The 24561-nt window shown below is 50.5% G+C and overlaps 1 protein-coding gene across 1 annotated transcript in view; it reads left to right on the top strand.

The window, feature by feature from the left end:
- Positions 1-988: 988 nt before the first annotated feature.
- Positions 989-24561, top strand: part of B3GNT7 (UDP-GlcNAc:betaGal beta-1,3-N-acetylglucosaminyltransferase 7) — a 32180-nt gene continuing 8607 nt past the window's right edge. The window contains exon 1 of the mRNA XM_060242828.1: positions 989-1173. Within this exon, the coding sequence (XP_060098811.1) occupies positions 1163-1173 (11 nt within the window). The 5' untranslated portion in view covers positions 989-1162. The remainder of the gene's footprint in view (positions 1174-24561) is intronic.

Below are 24561 nucleotides of genomic sequence, written 5' to 3'. Positions count from 1 at the left end.
GTCTCTGATTCAGGGAGAAGGGCGGGGTATAAATCTGCCCCCCTCCTCACAGGGTGTCTGTTGTGGGGGGAGAAGATAGAGGAGATTGTGAGCCGCTCTGAGTCTCTGATTCAGGAGAAGGGCGGGGTATAAATCTGCCCCCACCTCACAGGGTGTCTGTTGTGGGGGAGAAGATAGAGGAGATTGTGAGCCGCTCTGAGTCTCTGATTCAGGGAGAAGGGCGGGGTATAAATCTGCAGTCTTCTTCTTTTGTTCCGTTTCTTGAATATCGTATTATACCAAACGTAGCCATGAAAAATTACAAAAAAGTCATAAATCGCTAGCAGAGAATTCCTAGATCACTACTAACAATATTCCCCACCTCCTCTAAGTGTGTGTTCCAACCGTCCAGTGATTCGCCACTTGCCTTGAAGCACAACGCGAAAACCCATACTTCACAATATCCGTGCAACACAGAAATGTCATCCCAGGAAGGAAGATAAAGGAGATCGTGAGCCGCTCTGAGATTCGGTGTGGAGGGCGGGATAAAATCCAATATCTTCTTCTTCTTCTTCTTCTTCTTCTTCTTCTTCTTCTTCTTCTTCTTCTTCTTCTTCTTCTTCTTCTTCTTCTTCTTCTTCTTCCTTCTTCTTCTTCTTCTTCTTCTTCTTCTTCTTCTTCTTCCTTCTTCTTCTTCTTCTTCTTCTTCTTCTTCCTCCTCCTCCTCCTCCTCTCCTCCTCCTCCTCCTCCTCCTCCTCCTCCTCCGGGGTTGTTGCGCAGTTCCAAACGGAGGAGGGGGAGAACCCCGCCCGCCTGTTCCAAAGGAAGGGCGACATTTGTTTTAAAAAAACAAACCCAATAATATTGGAGAGTGGCCTACCTTGCGGGGCCGTCGTGCGCCCGGGCGAGAGAGAGCGCCTCTGCCCCTTTGCCCGGCGGCGGAAGGGTTAAGCGACCGCCTACCTGCCGGGCTTTATAGCCTGCCGCGCTTGGCTCCACCTTGGCTTCGCGCAGCCCCGAGGGGAGGGTGGGAAGGGAGGATCCGACGCGCGGCCGCCAGTCCCGCCTTACACTCGCGCTTGGGCACCAGCAGCAAGCAGCAGCAGCAGCGCCTCCGCTCCGGAGTCACACCGCTTTTGGTCCTGCAGCTTTCCTATCCACGCGCCGAGAGGGCAGCCAAGCATGTTCCAGTGGTGAGTCCGGCTGGGCTGGGAAAAAGGGGTGTTCAGCGTTCCAAGCGGCACGTTCTTGGGAGCAAAAATTCTACTTTGAGCTGCTGCATGGCTTCGTGTGCTTTGGGCAGTGTTCCCTCTAAGCGGCAGAGTCTTGGGAGCAAAAATTCTACTTTGAGCTGCTGCATGGCTTCGTGTGCTTTGGGGCAGTGTTCCCTCTAAGCGGCAGAGGTCTTGGGAGCAAAAATTCTACTTTGAGCTGCTGCATGGCTTCGTGTGCTTTGGGGCAGTCTTCCTCTAAGCGGCAGGGTCTGGGGAGCCAAACATCTACTTTGTGAGCTGCTGCATGGCTTCGTGTGCTTCGGGGCACTGTTCCCTCCAAGCGGCAGGATCTTGGGAGCAGAAATTCTACTTTGTGAGCGACTGACATTCTAGTGGTGAGCTACCCCATACATTAGTTTGCCCCTAGAGCCATTTTTTTTTCTGAGCGAAGACAAAAATGTGTGAGCCGGAGGCTGAAAATCTGTGCGCGAGCTCACGCTAACTTCAGCTTAGAGGGAACACTGGGTCCTTCTTAGGCTCTTCTTGCCTTCACCCCCCACCCCCAGCTTCTGCTTCTCTTCTCTCCATGGCCCTGCGGGAAAGCCCCCCTGGAAAAAAAAATCTCTGCAGGAGGGTGCGCACCAAAGCTTCCACCCAGAGTTCCACTTTGGTGTGGGTCGGAAAGGCGCCACGCACACCTCTGGAGAAGGGCGCGTGCCCACGAAAGTTTAGACCCCGGGGTTGAGCTTGGTTGGTTTGAAAAGGTGCCGCGGGATGCGTACAGGGGCTCTGAAGCACTGTGCGTTGACACAAAAGCTTAAGAGTTTTATTGTTTGGATTTTTAACTGTTTCCGTAACTGTGGTTGTAATCCGCCCTGAGCCCATTACGGGAAGGGGCAGACTATGAATCCACTGAAGGAAATGAAATAAATAAAATGTAGGCCCAGGGTTAAGCCTGTTGGTTGGAGAAGTGCCACTGGACGCAAAAGCTTGTTCTCTCGCTTCAGGCTAACAGTGATCCACCTGAATCCTTGCATTTATAGTTGCCCCCTTCTGCTCCCCCCCCCCCCACACCCGTGGTCCTCTGGCTTTTTTTAGACTTCATTAACTTGAGAGAAGCTTTTTGCCTCTAGCTGAGTCTTATGGGGCTAAACTGCCCCCCCATTTCCCTCCCTCCCCCCCCCCCCACTGTCTGCTGATGTCATCTAGACGAGAGGAAGCGAAAGATCGCTTTGGACGTTTTGCAGTGGTGGCAATGTGTTAACAAAAAAAAAACCCCAAACCCTTTCCCAGTTCTGTATTTTGGTAGCTTTCGAAGCGGCTTCCGCAGATTCCAGTTTCGATCCGGAATGATCCGTCTTCGTTGTCGACTTTTAGGATGGCGCTGATGAAACGGTGGGCTCCCAGAGCTGATGTGGAATTCTGTGAGGAGAAAGAGACTTTGGGTGGGCCTCAGGGGTGTTTTACCTCAGAAGGAAACCCTACTGAAGTCAGGGGCGCTGACTCCTGAGTAAGCCAGTACAAGAGTAGCTGTAGCTTACCAGAGACCCCGGGCTAAAACACTTGCTCAGCCCTAAAATCGATTGGGTCACGTTGGACCTGTGACAATCTTATAGCCTGGCCTACCTTGCAGGAGCGTTGTGAAGATAACGCCCCCCCTTGTGTACCTCATCTTGTGTCGCTTGGAGAAAGGCGTACCAAATAATTGATAACTGTTTTGTTTTTAAAGTGGGGCTGAATCAGTTTGGGCGTCGTTATCATTTTTGAGTGCCTTCTTGGCTATCATTTTGAGTGTCTTTGTGGCTTTTAATATGGGAGCAGATCTCCGTGGTTCTCTGATGACAATTCAAACATACCAAAGAAAACTATTGTTTTGAGGGATCCCGAGAATCTGAGCTATGAGGACCTGGGCGTGCCCAGAGCATATTTTGCAGGATCAGTTCGTGACCTGTCCTGTTTTGGCGTTCTAGACCAGTGAAGAACAGGGAAGTCGCATACAAATACAACAGCTAACGAACAGGTGCGAGAACGAAGATTTAGACGGGTTGGTCTGAAGCAGCAGAACAAAGGTTGGAGTCCAGTGGCCCCTTTAAGACCAACCCCCCCCCAAAAAAAATTCAAAGTAGAAGCTTTCACGTGCGAGCAGATAGACACGAAAGCTTACACTTTGAAAAAAGCTTTGGTTGGTCTTAAAGGGGGCCGCTTGGCTCAAACTTTGTTTATGCGAGAACTAAATTGGAGTCCACTGTTTTAATGCAACCTCAGCTATCCTTATCACCCAATTACTTATAAATCTTGACTCTAACTGGCCCTTCTAACTAGCAACTTAACCCCTCCCCACCACACGTGTAAATGGTTCAGGAAGTCTCTGTTTCAGTGGATCTGATAAAAGGAAGTCCTTCTTCACCCAAAGGGTGATTAACATGTGGCGGCGGCGGCTACATGCATAGACAGCTTCAAGAGGAAACTGGATAAACATCTGGAGCAGAGGTCCATCAGTGGCTACTAGCCACAGTGTATTGTTTAAAACTCTCTGTCTGGGGCAGTGACGCTCTGTATTCTTGGTGCTTGGGGGGGGCACAGTGGGATTTCTTCTAGCACCACTGATGGACCTCCTGATGGCACTTTTCTCTTTGGCCGCTGTGTGACAGAGTGTTGGACTGGAGGGGCCCATTGGCCTGATCCAACAGGAGAGCCAGTTTGGTGTAGTGGTTAAGTGTGCGGACTCTTATCTGGGAGAACCGGGTTTGATTCCCCACTCCTCCACCTGCACCTGCTGGAATGGCCTTGGGTCAGCCATAGCTCTGGCAGAGGTTGTCCTTGAAAGGGCAGCTGCTGGGAGAGCCCTCTCCAGCCCCACCCACCTCACAGGGTGTCTGTTGTGGGGGAGGAAGGTAAAGGAGATTGTGAGCCGCTCTGAGACTCTTCGGAGTGGAGGCGGGATATAAATCCAATATCTTCATCTTCTTCTTCTTCTTCTTCTTCTTCTCTTATGTTCTTATGTGACACAGAGTGTTGGACTGGATGGGCCATTGGTCTGATCCAACATGGCTTCTCTTACGTTCTTATGTGACACAGAGTGTTGGACTGGATGGGCCATTGGCCTGATCCAACATGGCTTCTCTTACGTTCTTATGTGACACAGAGTGTTGGACTGGACGGGCCACTGGCCTGATCCAACAGAGCTTCTCTATGTTCTTATGTGACACAGAGTGTTGGACTGGAGAGGCCATTGGCCTGATCCAACATGGCTTCTCTTATGTTCTTATGTGACACAGAGTGTTGGACTGGATGGGCCCTTGGCCTGATCAACATGGCTTCTCTTATGTTCTTCTGTGACACAGGGTGTTGGACTGGATGGGCCATTGGCCTGATCTAACATGGCTTCTCTTATGTTCTTATGTGACACAGAGTGTTGGACTGGATGGGCCATTGGCCTGATCTAACATGGCTTCTCTTATGTTCTTATGTGACACAGAGTGTTGGACTGGATGGGCCACTGGCCTGATCCAACATGGGCTTCTCTTATGTTCTTATGTGACACAGAGTGTTGGACTGGATGGGCCACTGGCCGTGATCCAACATGGCTTCTCTTATGTTCTTCGGTGACACAGGGTGTTGGACTGGATGGGCCACTGCACTGATCCAACATGGTTTCTCTTATGTTCTTATCTGAAGAAGTGTGCATGCACGCCGAAGTTTATACCAGGAAATTAACAGGGGTCACTTTGTAGAAAAATAGGTGGTGGAGCTCATCCAGGGATCGTTATGCAGCTGCACCTACTATTCAGTGGACAAGGTGGGGAGGAGGAGGTGGAACCCTCAGAAAGGTTCAGGAGCTGCACTCCTGATGAGCTCCTGCTGAATCGAGGCCTGCCTGAATTAAACTCGGTTGGTCTTAAAGGGGTCCCTGGACTCAAAACATTTTCCTATTGTTTCAGCCCAACATGGCAATCCACCTGAGTGTATTAATTCATAGGGTTTCCAGGGGTCGAGGGTGACACCTACAGATGGGGAGATAGGAAAAAGGACAGGAGACCTTAACCGGGGCAGGATTTTGAGCTGAAAGGCTGGGTCAGCGAGATAGAGAAGGCCTTTTTAAGACCCCCGAAGCCCAGGAATTTGCGCTTCGTTCAAACCCTTCTGCTTCTTTTGGATAGTTGGACGGGAGACGAAAAGTCTGTAGCAGATTTCGTATTGGACGTCTTCTCGGTTCCCCCTGCCCCACAACACAACAGGAAATGGAAATCCTGCCCCAGGCTCCGTTGCTCAGTGGTCGAGCACATGTTTTTCGTGTGGAACGCCTAGCATGTCTAATGAAGAGGATCTGGGACAGCTGGAAAACAGTCGTTCCCCGCCCGAGATCTTATGGGGTCACGTCCAGTTGGAATGGACAATAGTCGGGTAGGTGGGCCAGGGTGTCCCGATGCTCTAGAAAGGCCCATTTTTTTGCATGTTTTGTGAATTGAAACAGAAACTCGCTTTGGAGACGGCCGGTCCCTTCGGTGGGACCCACGTGACGCAGGAATTCCTTATCTTTTCAATGCACAGGTTTAGGTTTCGTTTGGTCGATCCTGGCCGAGGTTTTGTTTAAATTTAATCTCCTAGAAACACTTTTGTCTTGATGGTGGCGCGGCGCTGGCATTGATTTCACTCTAAAGACTCCCATATTGTCCTTGGAAAAAAAGAAACGTATCCCGGCTTGCAAATGGCCCGGTTAATTTCATATGCCCACTTTACTTTGGAGATGCCAGATATTAATTAGCATTTTCTTCTCCTGATGGGGGTGGTGATAAGGAAGTGGTCTTTGTGTAAATGTGGTCTCCCCCCCCCTTTTCTACTCTGAGAAGATTTCTTTTCATTCAAAATTCTTTGCAATCCTGCCTGTCAATCATACCAGAACCTGTTTAACCCATTAATCTGACTTTCTCAAAGTAATCACCCCATAGAAGAAGAAGAAGACTGCAGATTTATACCCTGCCCGTCTGTCTGAATTAGAGACTCAGAGCGGCTTACAATCTTCTATATCTTCTCCCCCCACAAACAGACACCCTGTGAGGCGGGTGGGGCTGAGAGAGCTCTCCCAGAAGCTGCCCTTTCAAGGACAGAGGCTCAGAGCGGCCTACAATCTTCTTTCTCTTCCTCCCCCACAACAGACACCCTGTGAGGCGGGTGGGGCTGAGAGAGCTCTCCAGAAGCTGCCCTTTCAAGGACAGAGGCTCAGAGCGGCCTACAATCTTCTTTCTCTTCCTCCCCCACTACAGACACCCTGTGAGGCGGGTGGGGCTGAGAGAGCTCTCCCAGCAGCTGCCCTTTCAAGGACAGAGGCTCAGAGCGGCCTACAATCTCCTTTCTCTTCCTCCCCCACAACAGACACCCTGTGAGGCACATGGGGCTGAGAGAGCTTTCCCAGAAGCTGACCTTTCAAGGACAGAGGCTCAGAGCGGCCTACAATCTTTTTTCCCTTCTTCCCCCACAACAGACACCTGTGAGGTGGGTGGAGCTGAGAGACCTCTCCCAGAAGCTGCCCTTTCAAGGACGAGTCCTGCGAGAGCTCTGGCTGACCCAAGGCCATTCCGGCAGCTGCAAGGGGAGGAGGGGGAATCAAACCCGGTTCTCCCAGATGAGTCTGCACACTTCACCACTACACCAAACATACCTCTTTTGAATAAGTTGCCAGTACATTCCTTGCCAATGGTGACTCAAAGCAGCTTATATTCCTCTTTTCTTTTCCCATTTTATCCTCATAACCTTGTGAGGTAGGCGAGGCTTAGAGTGTGTTTTTGGCCTGAGGTCATCCAGCGAACTTCCATGTCACAAATGGACATTCGAACGGGGGTCTCCCAGCTCCAAACCAGAGGTGTCAAATTCATTGGTTATGAGGATCAGAACTGGGCCTTGTGGTAGACCTATTATTTAAGATTAGGTAGCAGAGATATACACTTTATAGAGGACACTTGAAGATTTTATAGAGGACAATTAAAGATTTTTTTTTAAAAAAATAAAAAAACATGCCAGTTTTGCCAGAGAGAGCCAGTTTGGTGTAGTGGTTAAGTGCATGAACTCTTCTCTGGGAGAACCGGGTTTGATTCCCCCACTCCTCCACTTGCACCTGCTGGAATGGCCTTGGGTCAGCCACAGTTCTGGCAGAGGTTGTCCTTGAAAGGGCAGCTGCTGGGAGAGCTCTCTCAGTCCCACCCACCTCACAGGGTGTGAGGGAGGAAGGGGAAGGAGATTGTAGGCCGCTCTGAGACTCTGTCCTTGAAAGGGCAGCTTCTGGGAGAGCTCTCTCAGCCCCACCCACCTCACAGGGTGCCTGTTGTGGGGGAAGGAGATAAGTAAATAACACTGGCGGGGGTCAAGTAACGGGGGGAGGGGGGGAGGAAAAGTAAGATACGGGGTAGAAATTTTTTTTCTTTTTCTTTAAGTTTCTATAAGTTGTAGATATAGTTTTGCTACCATATGTTACTAATAAAAATTGTTTATCGAAACAGGGTGTCTGTTGTGGGGGAGGAAGGGAAAGGAGATTGTAGGCTGCTCTGAGACTCTGTCCTTGAAAGGGCAGCTTCTGGGAGAGCCCTCTCATCCCCACCCACCTCACAGGGTGTGAGGGAGGAAGGGAAAGGAGATTGTAGGCCGCTCTGAGACTCTGTCCTTGAAAGGGCAGCTTCTGGGAGAGCCCTCTCATCCCCACCCACCCCACAGGGTGTGAGGGAGGAAGGGAAAGGAGATTGTAGGCCACTCTGAGACTCTGTCCTTGAAAGGGCAGCTTCTGAGAGAGCCCTCTCATCCCCACCCACCTCACAGGGTGTGAGGGAGGAAGGGAAAGGAGATTGTAAGCCGCTCTGAGACCCTGTCCTTGAAAGGGCAGCTTCTGGGAGAGCCCTCTCATCCCCACCCACCTCACAGGGTGTGAGGGAGGAAGGGAAAGGAGACTGTAGGCCGCTCTGAGACTCTGTCCTTGAAAGGGCAGCTTCTGGGAGAGCTCTCTCAGCCCCACCCACTTCACAGGGTTCCTGTTGTGGGGGAAGGAGATAAAGGAGATTGTAAGCCGCTCTGAGACTCTGATTCAGAGAGAAGGGTGGGGTATGAATCTACGGTCGTCTTCTTCTTCAAACATTAGCACTTGTTGGTCTTAAAAGCGCTTTCTTTGTATTTCTCCGATGGGATCCAGGGAACTGGGCAAAGGAAGCTCTGGCTCTTTTCTTTCTTCCCCAGGGGAGCAGGAGGGGGAGGAGCCTCAGCCAATAGAAGGAAGAGAGGCTTGGCTCAGTCGCTCCGCTGTGTGATGGAGAGAGCCTGATAAAGCAAGCTATTTCTCCCGAAGGGAGGAAATTGAGAAAATAGAGGTTTTGTTCTGTAGCTGCTGTGCGATTGAGCAAACCTGGCAAAGCAAGCTGTGATGCAGAAGGAAGCAAGAGAGGGAGAAGGAAGCAGATGACAGCCAGTTGCTCGGGGGGCCTGATAGGAGCCCTCCGGGTGACCTGATTCGATCCCCAGGCTGCATGTTTGACACCCCTGCTTTAAACCATGTCAGAAAGTACAGTTGTATTTTATTAACAAGGCCAGAGGGGACAAACTGTCATCAACAGGAGAGGCAGTGGAGGTGGTGGGAGACAGCGCCTTTGGTTTAGAGTTACCCCGAACTTGGCGGTGAGATCCGTTCTACAGATTTTTGGATGATCTCTGTCCTGCCTGTGGTGTTCCTTTCATGTGACATCCCTCAGTGACACCCTTAGAGAGCCAGTTTGGTGTAGTGGTTAAGTGTGTGGACTCTTTATCTGGGAGAGCTGGGTTTGATTCCCCACTCCTCCACTTACAGCTGCTGGAATGGCCCTGGGTCAGCCAGAGCTCTGGCAGAGGTTGTCCTTGAAAGGGCAGCTGCTGTGAGAGCCCTCTCCAGCCCCACCCACCTCACAGGGCGTCTGTTGTGGGGGAGGAAGATGAAGGAGATTCTGAGCTACACTGAGACTCTTAGATTCGGAGTGGAGGGTGGGATATTAATCCAATATCATCATCGTCGTCGTCGTCATCCTCCTCCTTCTTTCTCTTTCTTTTTCTCTTATTTTTCTTTCTTTCTTTTCTTCTTCGTTCTCTTCTTCTTCTTTTCTTCTTCTGCGCAGCTAGGTGGTGGGCGTAGCTTGTGAGCAGCTCCAAATCTGGGCAACTATCTCCGTTATTAGGAATTCTACCACTGGGTCTTACGCGCCACAAATGGAGAGATAGTTGTGCCGTGAAATCTCTGATGCGAATCTCAGCTTTGGCCCCGAGGTGAATAGGAGGCCTCAAACTGACTCCCGTTCTCTCATCTGGATCAGGAGTGGAATTCTAGCAGGGGCTCTTTTGCACATTAGACCACACCCCCCTGATGTAGCCAATCCTCCAACAGCTTACAAAAAAAGAGCCTTGTAAGCTCCAGGAGGATTGGCTACATCAGGGGTGTGTGGCCTAATAGGCAAAGGAGCTCTTGCTAGAATTCCTTACAGGGCTCTTCGTACAGGGCCTACTGGAAGCTCCAGGATTAGCTACATCAGGGGGGTGTGGCCTGACATGCAAAGGAGGTCCTGCTAGAATTCCTTACAGGGCTCTTCGTCCAGGGCCTACTGGAAGCTCCAGGATTAGCTACATCAGGGGGGTGTGGCCTGACATGCAAAGGAGGTCCTGCTAGAATTCCTTACAGGGCTCTTCGTCCAGGGCCTACTGGAAGCTCCAGGAGGATTGGCTACATCAGGGGTGTGTGGCCTAATATGCAAAGGAGGTCCTGCTAGAATTCCTTACAGGGCTCTTCATACAGGGCCTACTGAAAGCTCCAGGAGGATTGGCTGCATCAGGGGTGTGTGGCCTAATACGCAAAGAAGCTCCTGCTAGAATTCCACCCCGATCTTGATATTCGCAACATGGGGTGAATCACGCTGGCCTACCTTGTAGGGGTGCCATATGGACAGAGAGGGTGACGTTGTATAGAATACCTTGAACTCCTATAGAGCAGGGGTGGCCAACGGTAGCTCTCCAGATGTTTTTTTTGCCTACAACTCCCATCAGCCCCAGCCATTGGCCATGCTGGCTGGGGCTGATGGGAGTTGTAGGCAAAAAAAAAACATCTGAAGAGCTACCGTTGGTGTCAGACGTTGGAACTTCAAACAAGAACGAATCATTTTGTTTCCAAATTAATCCGTTTATTTGAGAACAAGCGGTCTGGTATAGAAGCAGATTGAGTTTGATACTCTCCAAGGCTAAGCCTTGGGTTTTTGTACATTACAGAGAGGCATAACAATAAAACCATTCTCACACTCTTGGAGACAGGTGACGCTTCCCATACTCCCTTATCTCTTTCTCAGGGAAGGAACCCTGTTAGCTTCAAAGGCCCCAGATGTTCTTTGTACCAAGTGAGAAATTCCTCCCCTTGCGGTTAGCGATTGCTTTGGTTTGAAATGCATATCTCTGTCCCCAGGGTTAGTAGAGGGCATGGAATATAACAGTCTACAAAATGGAGTTAGTCAGGTCAAGCAGGCATATCTATCTACTATAGCAATAAGGTTGAGTTACAATGTCTGACAGTTGGCCACCCCTGCTATAAAGGACTATATGGCCTTAGGATGAATATCCTGTCCCGTTTCTTTGTCGCCTTTGCTCTTTACCTAACACAAGTCAAAGGGCACAATCTCACTCAAGCTGAGCCTTGGAAGCTTTTTCACACACTCTCTCAGCCTAACCTACCTCACAAAGCTGTTGTGAGGGGGGGTGGAAACAGAGAGAACACCGTAAGCCACTTTGGGCTGCCCCTGGGGAGAAAACCAGGGGGTAAATGAATTAAAGAAAGATTCAGGAGGGGTCTAGGCTTCCCAATCCCCAGGTCCCAGCGGGGGATCCCCTGGTTTTACAGGCTTCCCCCCTCCCCCAGCCAGCTGGCTGGCGGGGGAAGCTCCACCCCCACAGCCATTATGCACCTCCAGGAACGATTCCCATAGGGAATGATGGGGAATTGATCCGCGGGTGTCAGGGGCTCTGGGGGGGCTGTTTTTTGAGGTAGAGGTGCCAAATTTTCTGTATAGCATCTAGTGCCTCTCCTCAAAATACCTCCCAAGTTTCAAAAGGATTGGACCAGGGGGTCCAATTCTATGAGCCCCAAAAGAAGGTGCCCCTATCCTTCATTATTTTCTATGGAAGGAAGGCGTGCTGTGTGCTGTCCCTTTAAATGTGATGGCCAGAACTCCCTTGGAGTTCAATATTGCTTGTCACACCCTTGCTCCTGGCTCCGCCCCAAAGTCTCCTGGCTCCACCCCCAAAGTCCCCAGATATTTCTTGAATTGGACTTGGCAACCCTAGAGGGGTCTGAAGCGGTAGAACAAAATTGGAGCCCAGTGGCGCCTTTCAGACCAACACCGTTTTTTTCAAGGCACGAGCTTTCATGTGTGCAGACACTTCTTCAGAACTTCAAAACGCTTCTAAAGAAGCGTGGAGGCTCATAACTTTGAATAGAACTTTGTCGGTCTAAAACGCAGAGAAAGAAGTCCTTTTCTCCCTTTCTCACAAGGCAAGAACTCGTGGGCACTCCATGAAATTGCTGAGCAGTTCGATTAGAACGAATAAAAGGAAGTCTTTCTTCACCCAAAGGGTGATTGACACATGGAATTAACTGCCACAGGAGGTGGTGGCGGCTGCAAGCATAGAAGGCTTCAAGAGGGGATTGGATAAACATATGGAGCAGAGGTCCATCAGTGGCTGTTAGCCACAGGGTGTAGATGGAACTCTCTGCCTGGGGCAAGTGATGCTCTGTATTCCTGGTGCTTGGGTGGGGGCACAGTGGGAGGACTTCTGGTGTCCTGGCCCTACTGATGGACCTCCTGATGGCACCTGAGTTTTTTGGCCACTTTGTGACACAGAGTGTTGGACTGGATGGGCCATTGGCCTGATCCAACAGGGCTTCTCTTATGTTCTTTTGTCTGGGCAGTGATGCTCTGTATTCTTGGTGCTCGGGGGGGGGCACAATGGGAGGGCTTCTAGTGTCCTAGCCCCACTGATGGACCTCCTGATGGCATCTGGGTTTTTTGGCCATTGTGTGGCAGAGTGTTGGACTGAATGGACCATTGGCCTGATCCAATATGGCTTCTCTTATGGAGCCAAGGTCCATCGGTGTCTGTAGCCATAAGGCATTGATGGAACTCTCTGTCTGGGGCAAGTGATGCTCTGTATCCTTGGTGCTTGGGGGAACACAGTGGGAGGGCTTTTGGTGACTTGGCACCACTGATGGACCTTCTGATGGCACCTGTTTTGTTTTGTGTTTTTTTGGCCACTGTGTGACACAGTGTTGGACTGGAGGGCCACTGGCCTGATCCAACATGGCTTCTCTTATGTTCTTATGTGACGCAGAGTGTTGGACTGGAGGGGCCACTGGCCTGATCCAACATGGCTTCTCTTATGTTCTTATGTGACACGGAGTGTTGGACTGGATGGGCCACTGGCCTGATCCAACATGGCTTCTCTTATGTTCTTATATGACTCAGAGTGTTGGACTGGAGGGGCCACTGGCCTGATCCAACATGGCTTCTCTTATGTTCTTATATGACGCAGAGTGTTGGACTGGAGCGGCCACTGGCCTGATCCAACATGGCTTCTCTTATGTTCTTATGTGACACGGAGTGTTGGACTGGAAGGGCCACTGGCCTGATCCAACATGGCTTCTCTTATGTTCTTATATGACACAGAGTGTTGGACTGGATGGGCTATTGGCCTGATCCAACATGGCTTCTCTTATGTTCTTATGTGGCACAGAGTGTTGGACTGGATGGGCCACTGGCCTGATCCAACATGGCTTCTCTTATGTTCTTATGTGACACAGAGTGTTGGACTGGAGGGGCCATTGGCCTGATCCAACATGGCTTCTCTTATGTTCTTAAGTGACACAGAGTGTTGGACTGGAGGGGCCACTGGCCGGATCCAACATGGCTTCTCATGTTCTTATGTGACATGGAGTGTTGGACTGGATGGGCCACTGGCCTGATCCAACATGGCTTCTCTTATGTTCTTATATGACACAGAGTGTTGGACTGGAGGGGCCACTGGCCTGATCCAACATGGCTTCTCTTATGTTCTTATATGACGCAGAGTGTTGGACTGGAGGGGCCACTGGCCTGATCCAACATGGCTTCTCTTATGTTCTTATGTGACACGGAGTGTTGGACTGGAAGGGCCACTGGCCTGATCCAACATGGCTTCTCTTATGTTCTTATATGACACAGAGTGTTGGACTGGATGGGCTATTGGCCTGATCCAACATGGCTTCTCTTATGTTCTTATGTGACACAGAGTGTTGGACTGGAGGGGCCACTGGCCTGATCTAACATGGCTTCTCTTATGTTCTTATGTGACAGAGTGTTGGACTGGATGGGCCATTGGCCTGATCTAACATGGCTTCTCTTATGTTCTTATGTGACACAGAGTGTTGGACTGGAGGGGCCACTGGCCTGATCCAACATGGCTTCTCTTATGTTCTTATGTGACACGGAGTGTTGGACTGGAGGGGCCACTGGCCTGATCCAACATGGCTTCTCTTACGTTCTTAAAGTGCCACTGGACTCAGACTTTGAATTAAAGAAAGAAATAAAGGTTCCCTGGATTTGAAAGGGACAACAGAACTATCCTGGGCAAGTCTACTCAGAATTCTATCCTAGTAAGGATTTCTTAGAGTTGTGCTGTTAGTGCTCAGCCTTTGGTTGTGTTCTGCCCATTGCCTAATTTTTTCTTCTTCTGTGGATGAAGGGAGCTGCTTCTTCAGCATTGGCTTCTTTAAAAATTTGAAACGTTGGCTGCAACTCAGCTGAACTTAAAGTCTTCTTTACATCCTGTGACTCGGGCCTTGAACCGGACAAGGCCCTCTCTGTTCTCACCCTCTCTCGCGTACTCTTCGTATGCGTTTTCTAGTCGGCATTCAGCTTTCAGGAAAAATCTCTGCTGGGGCATCTGTAATATCTTCACCGTTGGTTTAGCTAGGGGGAGTGGTGGTATGGGCGTTTCCCCGCCTCCCGATGTAGGAGTGGTGTTGAAACTAGGGGTACAGAACCAGGAGTTGAATTCTAGCAGGAGATTGTTTGCATATTAGGCCACACCCCCCCTGATGTAGCCAATCCTCCAAGAGCTGACAAGGTTCTTTTTCGCAAGCTGTTGAAGGATTGGCTACATCAGGGGTGTGTGGCCTAATATGCAAAGGAGGTCCTGCTAGAATTCTACCCCTGTACGGAGCACACCCCTGATCAGAGAGGAAAGTTCTCCAAGGGTCATGGGTCCGCCCTGATTAATTGTGGAACTGTTTGCCCTAGGAGAGTTTTCTTTAAAGGGCGGAGGGAGGGGGTCAGGAAAATTTATGGGGAGAGCTGATGATGAAGTGGAACAGCAAACCTCTGACCGCCGCATTGGGGAGACGTTCTATCGCTTTTATGCCCTTGTTATCGTCAGCAGTAAGGTACTTTCTCAAAACGTTCTCACTGCCGCTTTAGTAAAGCCTCCTCTTTAATTTCTGCAGAGATTCCCTCTTTCCTTTCAGGTTGGTCTGAAAAACACATACAACTACGGGCTTCTTTCTCTCAAGCAAATTCTTACTCGTGGGCTTTTATGTGGTTAACCTCATCGCAGATTATATTATGTGGTTAACCTCATCGCAGATTATATAAGGCCTTTCCTTGACTAGCGCAATGCGGAATTGAACCACCGTTGCGTATCAGTCGCTTAACTGCGCATCGGCCTGCCGTTTTCAAATCCTGAGATAAATGGTAATAATCATGCTGCCCTTTCAGTTCAGTTTTCTACAGCGAGGATGTGGTTTTCGCATATAGGGTCTTGCATCAACGCCAGTGCGGTGTTTTCCTCTTGGAAAGGCATAGACAAAAGACAGATCTTTAGGTAGCACATAATTCACCTATGCTCTGTCTTCTTGGTGGTTGGAGGAAAGAGTGCAAGGGCTTCTGGAGTTCTGGCCCCACTGGTGGACCTCCTGATGGCACCTGGGTTTTGCTCACTGTGTGACACAGAGTGTTGGACTGGGTGGGCCACTGGCCTGATCCAACATGGCTTCTCTTATGTTCTTAGGAGAACAGCATAAGCTGTTTTGGGTTCCTACTGGAGAGAAAGACTGTAAAAACATTCTAAAAATTATCATTAGTTATGGCTAGAAGATCAAGGGAGGAGCTATGGCTCAGTGGTAGAGCTTCTGCTTGGTATGTAGAAGGTCCCAAGTTCAATCCCTGGCATCTCCAGTTATCTGGCCATAGATGACCGTGAAAGACCTCTCTCTGCCTGAATCCCTGGAGAGCTACTGCCAGTCTGAGTAGACGATACTGACCTTGATGAACCAAGGGTCTGATTCAGTAGAAAGCATGTGTTCAAGTACTGCTGTATAAATACTGTAGAGACAAGGATGCTTCCAGAAGCTAACAGGAGGCCCTTTAACTTAGCAGGGAAATTTTCTAGTAGATGAAATGGGTTGTTGTGGAGCAGCCTACAGCCAGCTTTGGATGGTACAGTTATCCCAGGCTGGAGCGTGGCCATTCCTGAAACTGTGCTTCATGGCTCAGGATGCCCGTGACCAGGGGTGGAATTCTAGCAGGAGCTCCTTTGCATATTAGGCCACACCTCCCTAATGTCGCCAATCCTCCAAGAGTTTACAGGACTCTTAGTACAGGGCCTACTGTAAGCTCTTGGAGGATTGGCTACATCAGGGGGAGTGGCCTAATATGCAAATTCCACTCCTGCCCATGACTGAAAGTCTAGGTGTCTTGATTGGCCCTCAGATGGGGGGGGGGGCGTGGGGTCCATTTGGATCAGGGCCACAGATATACAGAAAGGGAGAATTCCACTCTGTCCCTCAATGCCATTTCCCACAAGCAAATCCTTCCTAGCAGTTTTGAGCCCCAGTGTGTGCAGTGGAGATATCAGAAGAGTCCCGCTGGATCAGATTAGAGGTCTATCTAGTCCAGCATCCTGCCTCACACAGTGTCCAACCAGTTCCTCTGGAGGTCCAACAACAGGGCAGAGAGGCCGAGGCCTTCGTAAGAACATCAGAAGAGCCCTCCTGAATCAGACCAGTGAGAGTCCATCTAGTCCAGCCTCCTGTCTCACACTGGGGCCAGCCAGTTCCTCTGGAGGGCCATCAACAGGGCAGAGAGGCTGAGGCCTTCACAAGAACTTAAGAAGAGCCCTGCTGGAACAGACCAGTGGTCCATCTAGTCCAGAAACCTGCCTCACACAGTGGCCAGCCAGGTTCTCTGGAAGGCCAACGTCTTCCCCTGATGTTCGCTCCTGACTCTGGGATTTAGAAGTTGATTGCCTCTGAACATCGAAGTTCCCTTGTGTCAGCATGGCAGGTAGCCAGTGATTGACCTCTCCTCCATGAATTTGTCACACAGGAACACTTGAAGCTGCCTTCCACTGAATCAGACCCTTGGTCTATCAAGGTCAGGATTGTCTACTCAGACTGGTAGCAGCTCTCCAGGGTCTCAGGCGGAGGTCTTTCCCATCACCTGTTACCTGGTCCTTTTACCTTGAGATGCCGGGGATTGAACCTGGGACGTTCTGCATGCCAAGCAGACACTCTACCACTGAGCTGCAGCCCCACTTCATGGCTCGCCAGGGTCTCAGGCTGAGGTCTTTCCCATCCCCTCCTGCCTGGTCCTTTTAACTGGAGATGCCAGGGATTGAACCTGGGACCTTCTGCATGCCAAACAGAGGCTCCGTCACTGAGCCCTCCCCGTGCAAGATGTTTTTCAATGTCTCTCCAGCCTCTGCTTTCGGGTAATTTAATTCTAAACATCAGAAAATCCTTCCTTTTTACTTTTGCCACCCTCGGCTACGAGAAGGCAACTTGTGGTGTTTCTTTCCACCTCTCTCACGGTGATAACTAGAATCCACTTTATGGTTACAGCTTCTTACTTAACAAATGGCCCTGAATCTCTTATCTAAATCTCTCCTCGCGGGGTCATTAATCTGCTTGGGGGAAATAAACGTGGGCACTTCTGGTAAAGATTGCGATCGTTTCCCCATGCCAATGCAGAACGAGAAGATGAAAGTCCAATGCGGTTTGACCCGAGGACCAAATCTGACATTCCGGGTTGCCAGATTTGTCGTGGTTAGAGGGTTGGCCTAGGATCTGGGAGGCCTGGGTTCGAATTCCCACTCTGCCGTGGAAGCTTGCTGGGTGGACTTCTCTGCCAAAGGATGTGGTGATGCTCACAGGAACAAACCACTTTAAAAGGAGATTAGAGACATTTATGGAGGTTAAGTCTATCAACGGCTACTCGGCCCTTGTGACTGAGGGGAACCTCCACATTCGAGGGCGCCAAGCCTCTGAATCCCAGAGCCAGGACGCAACCGCTGGGGAAGGCCTCGGCCTATCTGTCCTCTTGCTGGCCCTCCAGAGGAACTGGTTGGCCACTGAGTGAGACAGGAGGCTGGACTAGATGGATCCTCACTGGTCTGAGCCAGCAGGGCTCTTCTGATGTTCTTATGAAGGCCTCAGCCTCTCTGCCCTGTTGTTGGCCCTCCAGAGGAACTGGTTGGCCACTGAGTGAGACAGGATGCTGGACTAGATGGAACCTCACTGGTCTGATCCAGCAGGGCTCTTCTGATGTTCTTATGAAGGCCTCAGCCTCTCTGTCCTCTTGCTGGCCCTCCAGAGGAAGTGGCTGGCCACTGAGTGAGACAGGATGCTGGACTAGATGGACCCTCACTGGTCTGATCCAGCAGGACTCTTCTGATGTTCTTATGAAGGCCTCAGCCTCTCTGTCCTCTTGCTGGCCCTCCAGAGGAACTGGCTGGCCACTGAGTGAGACAGGATGCTGGACTAGATGGACCCTCACTGGTCTGATCCAGCAGGGCTCTTCTGATGTTCTTATGAAGGCCTCAGCCTCTCTGCCCTCTTGCTGGCCCTCCAGAGGAACTGGTTGGCCTCTGTGTGAGGCAGGATGCTGGACTAGATGGACCTTCACTGGTCTGATCCAGCAGGGCTCTTCTGATGTTCTTATGAAGGCCTCAGCCTCTCTGCCCTCTTGCTGGCCCTCCAGAGGAACTGGTTGGCCCCTGTGTGAGACAGAAGGCTGGACTAGATGGACCTTCACTGGTCTGATCCAGCAGGGCTCTTCTGATGTTCTAATGAAGGCCTCAGCCTCTCTGCCCTGTTGTTGACCCTCCAGAGGAACTGGCTGGCCACTGAGTGAGACAGGATGCTGGACTAGATGGACCCTCACTGGTCTGATCCAGCAGGGCTCTTCTGATGTTCTTATGAAGGCCTCAGCCTCTCTGCCCTCTTGCTGGCCCTCCAGAGGAACTGGTTGGCCTCTGTGTGAGGCAGGATGCTGGACTAGATGGACCCTCACTGGTCTGATCCAGCAGGCCTCTTCTCATGTTCTTAGGAAGGCCTCAGCCTCTCTGCCCTGTTGCTGGTCCTCCAGAGGAACTGGTTGGCCACTATGTGAGGCAGGAGGCTGGACTAGATGGACCACTAGGGTTGCCAGGTCTGACTCAATAAATACCAGGAGACTTTGGGAGTGGAACCAGGAGATTTTGGAGGTGGAGCCAGGAGCAAGGGTGTGACAAGCACGACTGAATCCAAAGGGAGTTCTGGCCACCACATGTAAAGGGCCCGCTCAGCTTTTAAATGCTTTCCTTCCATTTGGAAATAATAATGGACAGGGGCCTCTTCTTTGGGGGCTCATAGAATTGGATCCCCTGGCCCAATCTTTTTGAAACTTGGGGGGTGTTTTGCGAAGAGGCACTGGATGCTATGCTGCAAATATGATGCCTCTACCTCAAAACACAGTCCCCACAGAGCCCCAGATACCCACAGATCTATTCTCCATTATACCCTATGGAAATTGGTCTCCATAGGGAATAATGGAGTGCCTGGCAGATATTTCCCCCCCACACACACTTTCTGATGACCCTGGAGCGGGGGAGGGCCTCCAAATGATGGGGGGGGAATCCCCTGCCCAGCATCTGGGGATTGGCTCCCCTATGGACCACTGGTCTGATTCGGCAGCTCTGTACTTATGACCTTGGGTTAGTCACACACTTTCAGCCTAGTCTACCTCGCCGGGTTGTTGTGAGTATAATATGGAGGAGAGGAGAGTGATGTCGGCTGCCTTGTGTCCTGGGACAAAGATGGGATATAAGTGAAGTAAATAAATACATTGGACTAGGGTTGCCAAGTCCAATTCAAGAAATAGCTGGGGACTTTGGGGGTGGAGCCAGGAGACTTTGGGGGGGTGGAGCCAGGAGACATTAGGGGTGGAGCCAAGATCAAGGCTGTGACAAGCACAATTGAACTCCAAAGGGAGTTCGGGCCATCACATTTAAAGGGACGGCACACCTTTTCAATGCCTTCCTTCCATAGGAAATAAGGAAGGATAGGGGCACCTTCTTTTGGGGCTTATAGAATTGGACCCCCTGGTCCAATCTTTTTGAAACTTGGGGGATATTTTGGGGAGAGGCACTAGATGCTATACTGAAAATTTGGCACCTCTACCTCAAAGAACAGCCCCCCCAGAGCCCCCGATACCCGCAGATCAATTCCCCATCATTCCCTAAGGGAATTGTTCATGGAGGTGCATAATGGCTGTGGGGGAGGGGCTCCCCCCGCCGGCCAGCTGGCTGGGGAGGAGGGAAGCCTGTAAAACCAGGGGATCCCCTGCTGGGACCTGGGGATTGGGAAGCCTATCAGTAACGCTGCCCAGCCGTCTGATTCGATGATTCTAAGAATTCAGGCTTCGAATCAAGCAGCTTAGATGGTTTTTAAAAAGAAGGGATTAGATCAGTTTAATGGGGGACTTCTTTCGTTGGTTGCTAGCCGAGAGAGTTTAATGGAACCTCCCTGGGCAGAGGCAGTGTATCTGGCTCTGAGCCCCCCTTATTGCCTTTTCTTCAGGGTCTTCTGGCACAGTAGGGTTGCCAATCCCCAGGTGGTGGCAGGGGATCCCCCGGTTTGGAGGCCCTCCCCCCGCTTCTGGGTCATCAGAAAGCAGGGGGAGGGGAGGGAAATGTCTGCTGGGATCTCTATTATTCCCTATGGAGACTTATTCCCATAGGAAATAATGGAAAATTGATCTGCAGGTTTCTGGGGCTTTGGGGGGGGGGCTGTATTTTGGGGTAGAGGCAACACATTTTCTGTATAGTATTCAGTGCCTCCCCCTAAAATACCCCCCCAAGTTTCAAAAAGATTGGACCAGGGGGTCCAATTCTATGAGCCCCAAAAGAAGGTGCCCCTCTCCTTCATTATTTCCTATGGAAGGAAGGCGTTGAAAAGGTATGCGGTCCCTTTAAATGTGATGGCCAGAACCCCCTTTGGAGTTCAATGATGCTTGTCACACCCTTGCTCCTGGCTCCACCCCCAATGTCTCCTGGCTCCACCCCTAAGGAAAGGAAAGGTCCCCTGTGCAATCACCAGTCATTTCTGACTCTGGGGTGACGTTGCTTTCACAAAGTTTTCATGGCAGACCTCTTACGGGGTGGTTTGCCATTGCCTTCCCCAGTCATCTCCACTTCCCCCCCAGCAGGCTGGGTACTCATTTGACCGACCTCGGAAGGATGGAAGGCTGAGTCGACCTCGAGCCAGCTACCTGAAAACCCAGCTTCTGCTGGGGATCGAACTCAGGTCGTGAGCAGAGCTTACGCCTGCAGTACTGCAGCGTTACCACTCTGCGCCACGGGGCTCTTTTCAGAGTATAAAAAAGGTAAAGGGTAATCCCCTGTGTAAGCACCAGTCGTTTCCGACTCTGGGGTGACGTTGCTTTCACAACGTTTTCACGGCAGACTTTTTACGGGGTGGTTTGCCATTGCCTTCCCCAGTCATCTCCACTTTCCTCCCAGCAAGCTGGGTACTCATTTGACCGACCTCGGAAGGATGGAAGGCTGAGTCGACCTCGAGCCAGCTACCTGAAAACCCAGCATCCACCGGGGATCGAACTCAGGTCATGAGCAGATATTTCTTGAATTGGACTTGACAACCCTATGGCCCAGCCCTGTTGCAAAACAGCCTGGGCCTTCAATGGAAGCTTGTCCGTCTTGGCAAAGCGGTGTTTGTACTCCTCCGATGAAGCCCCGGGATGGAGATTGTGGCGGCTGACAGAAGTACCTAGCCGTTAGGAAGCTAACCCCCCCCCCTTTTTTGCCTTTCTCGGCTGGAGGAGGGAGGCTCCGCTTTTCCTGAACGGCGCATTTCTTATGCAGCCTGCACACTGCGCGCTTGTTAGGGGAAGCATCAAAGAGCCCCTGACGACACCCCACTCCAGCTTGGGGGCTGGAGATTCCAAACTTGGGACGTCTGGCTGGCAAAACAGACCACCTTCTGTTTTGAGCAGGCCCTCCTGTGCAAACAGAAACTTGACTGTGGGCTCTCTCTCTTGCCGGTTGCGCAGGGAGAAAACCCAGGCGGCTGGAATGTGTGTGTGTGTAGAAGGCGAGGGGGAGAGCAGTTAGTGAAAAAAGGGCTATCACCCGGTAAACTTCAGCTAGGGTTGAGAACATCCAAGGGGCCACCGAGATCTCCAGGAAATACAACTCATTACCAATGTTCCCTCTAAGCTGCAGAGTCTTGCGAGCAAAGATCCCACTTTGTGAGCTAGTGGTATTAAAGCTGTGAGCTACTGCATCAATGCGTGTGCTCTGGGGTCAGTTTTCCTGAGCTGAGACAAAAATAAGTGAGCCGGAGGCTAAAAAAATCTGTGAGCTAGCTCACACTAACTCAGCTTAGAGGGAACACTGCTCATGACCAAACTGCAGAAATCAAGTTTCCCGCTGTGGAAAATGGCTTCTTCGGAGCGTGGACAGCAGGCCATTATATCTTGACGAGGTCTCTCGCCTTCTTCAAACCCTGCCCTTCCCTCATGCCCACCCCCCAAATCTCCAGGAATTTTGCAACCGAAAGCTGGCAACCCTACGTTTAGCTGAAAGGAACCTCTCAGCTGCTGATGTCTGTTGCTACCACAGATGGCCCTCTGGGGGTGGAAAAAGCATGTAGGGGTTTCACCCAGAATTTATTTATTTATTTTTATTTAGTGGGCTCCTATTCTGCCCTTTCCTGTAGACGGGCTCAAGGTGGATTACATCATGCAGAAACAATAAAAACCTTTAGTTCAGTGTTAGTGAACCTTTAGTTCAGTTTAGCGATGAAATTGCTGAGCAGTCGGGTTAGAACGGATAAAAGGAAGTATTTCTTCACCCAAAGGGTGATTAACATGTGGAATTCACTGCCACAGGAGGTGGTGGCGGCTACAAGCATAGACAGCTTCAAGAGGGGGTTAGATAAAAATATGGAGCAGAGGTCCATCAGTGGCCATTAGCCATAGTGTGTATATATGTGTGTGTGTGTTCTCTTATGTTGAGATATACATCTCAAGGCCATCTTGGCAGCGAGGAATGAAAGTGTGATGGGATGGGCTTCATAAATATTCACTAACACGCCCAGCATAGGTAATTGTTTCATTTACATAGTCATTCATAGAGTTGGAAGGGACCTCCAGGGTCATCAACCCCCTGCACAATGCAGGAAACTCACAAACACCTCCCCCTAAATTCACAGGATCCTCATTCCTGTCAGATGACCATCTAGCTTCTGTTTAAAAACCTCCAAAGAAGGAGAGCACACCACCTCCTGAGGAAGCCTGTTCCACTGAGGAACCGCTCTAACGGTCAGGAAGTTCTTCCTAATGTTGAGCCGGAAACTCTTTTGATTTAATTTTAACCCATTGGTTCTGGTGCTAACTTCCGGGACCACAGAAAACAATTCCACACCCTCCTCTATATGACAGGCCTTCAAGTACTTGAAGATGGTGATCCTATCACCTCTCAGCCGCCTCCTCTCCAGGCTAAACATCCCCAGCTCCTTCAACCTTTCTTCATAGGACTCAATCTCCAGACTCCTCACCATTTCCGTCGCACTCCTCTGGACCTGTTCCAGCTTGTCTATATCCTTCTTAAAATGTGGTGCCCCAAACTGAACACAATACTCCAGGTGAGGTCTTCCCAGAGCAGAGTAAAGCGAAACCATCACTTCATGTGATCTGGATACTAGACTTCTGTTGGTACAGCCCAAAATCGCATTTGCCTTTTTAGCCACCACATCACACTGTTGACTCATGTTCAGCGTATGGTCCACTAAGACCCCTAGATCTTTTTCGCACAGACTACGGCTAAGACAAGCCTCCCTCATCCTATAACCATGCATTGGATTTTTCCTGCCTAAATGCATAAACTTGATGGAACACCATTATTAGGCCCAATCTCAACATATCTTGGAAACTAAGCAGGTCAACCCTGATTAGTATTTGGATGGGAGACCACCAAGGAACGTGAGGCCCTGAAAACCTCACGGGGTTGCCTGAAAGGTACGACTTGACAGCCCTTTCTGCCAACACTGAGGAGCGTTACATGGAGCAGATCCATAACGGCAAATGAGCTTCCTTCACAGCCAAGCTTCCCCGGCAAAGGGAGAGCGCGTGTCCTTGAGGACATTCTCTGCCCATTGGCAGAACTGGCATGACCCAACAGGTGTGGCCAGCGTCCTATGTAAACCAAGCCAATGCCCACAGGTATCCACAGCCGCAGTATTGATTTTATTCTCTCACACACTTTCCCCCCGTTTATTTTTAAAAATTACTCCTCTTGACCCCTGTACTTTGGTTTCCTCCACGTGTGAGGCTGCGCCTCCTGAGGGAAGCCATTTTGCGGCTGCCCCCACCACCCTGTGTCAGAATTCCAAAGGTGCCCACAAGCTCAAAAAGGGTGGGGACTCCTGATCTAAGACTTAACTTGGAAGCCTGGCTCGCCACAGACAAGCCCCTGAACCTGTTTTCCAAGCCCAGTTTTGTAGCCACATGAGCTTCTCTTGCTCTGGTAAGACCTCACCTGGAGTCTTGTGTTCAGTTTTGGGCACCACAGTTTAAAAAGGATACAGACAAGTTGGAATGGGTTCAGAGGAGGGCGACAAAGATGGTGAGGGGTCTGGAGACCAAGTCCTGTGAGGAAAAGTTGAAGGAGGTGGTTGAAAGGTGACATGATCACCATCTTCAAGTCCTTGAAGGGCTGTCATATAGAGAATGATGCAGAATGGTTTTCTGTTGCCCCAGAACCAATGGGTTGAAATTAAATCAAAAGAATTTATGGCGAAACATTAGACTGTTAAGAGTGCTTCCTCAGTGGAACAGGCTTCCTCAGGAGGCGGCGGGCTCTCCATCCTTGGAGGTTTTTAAAGAGAGGCTAGATGGCCATCTGACAGCAGTGCTGACCCTGTGAATTTAGGGGGAGGTATTTGTGGGTTTCCTGCATTGTGCAGGGGGTTAGACTAGATGACCCGGGAGGTCCCTTCCAACTCTAGGATTCTATGAT

The sequence above is a fragment of the Heteronotia binoei genome, chromosome 6 (genome assembly GCF_032191835.1).
Source record: "Heteronotia binoei isolate CCM8104 ecotype False Entrance Well chromosome 6, APGP_CSIRO_Hbin_v1, whole genome shotgun sequence".
NCBI lineage: Eukaryota > Metazoa > Chordata > Lepidosauria > Squamata > Gekkonidae > Heteronotia > Heteronotia binoei.
This window is presented reverse-complemented; position numbering and strand designations above follow the sequence as displayed.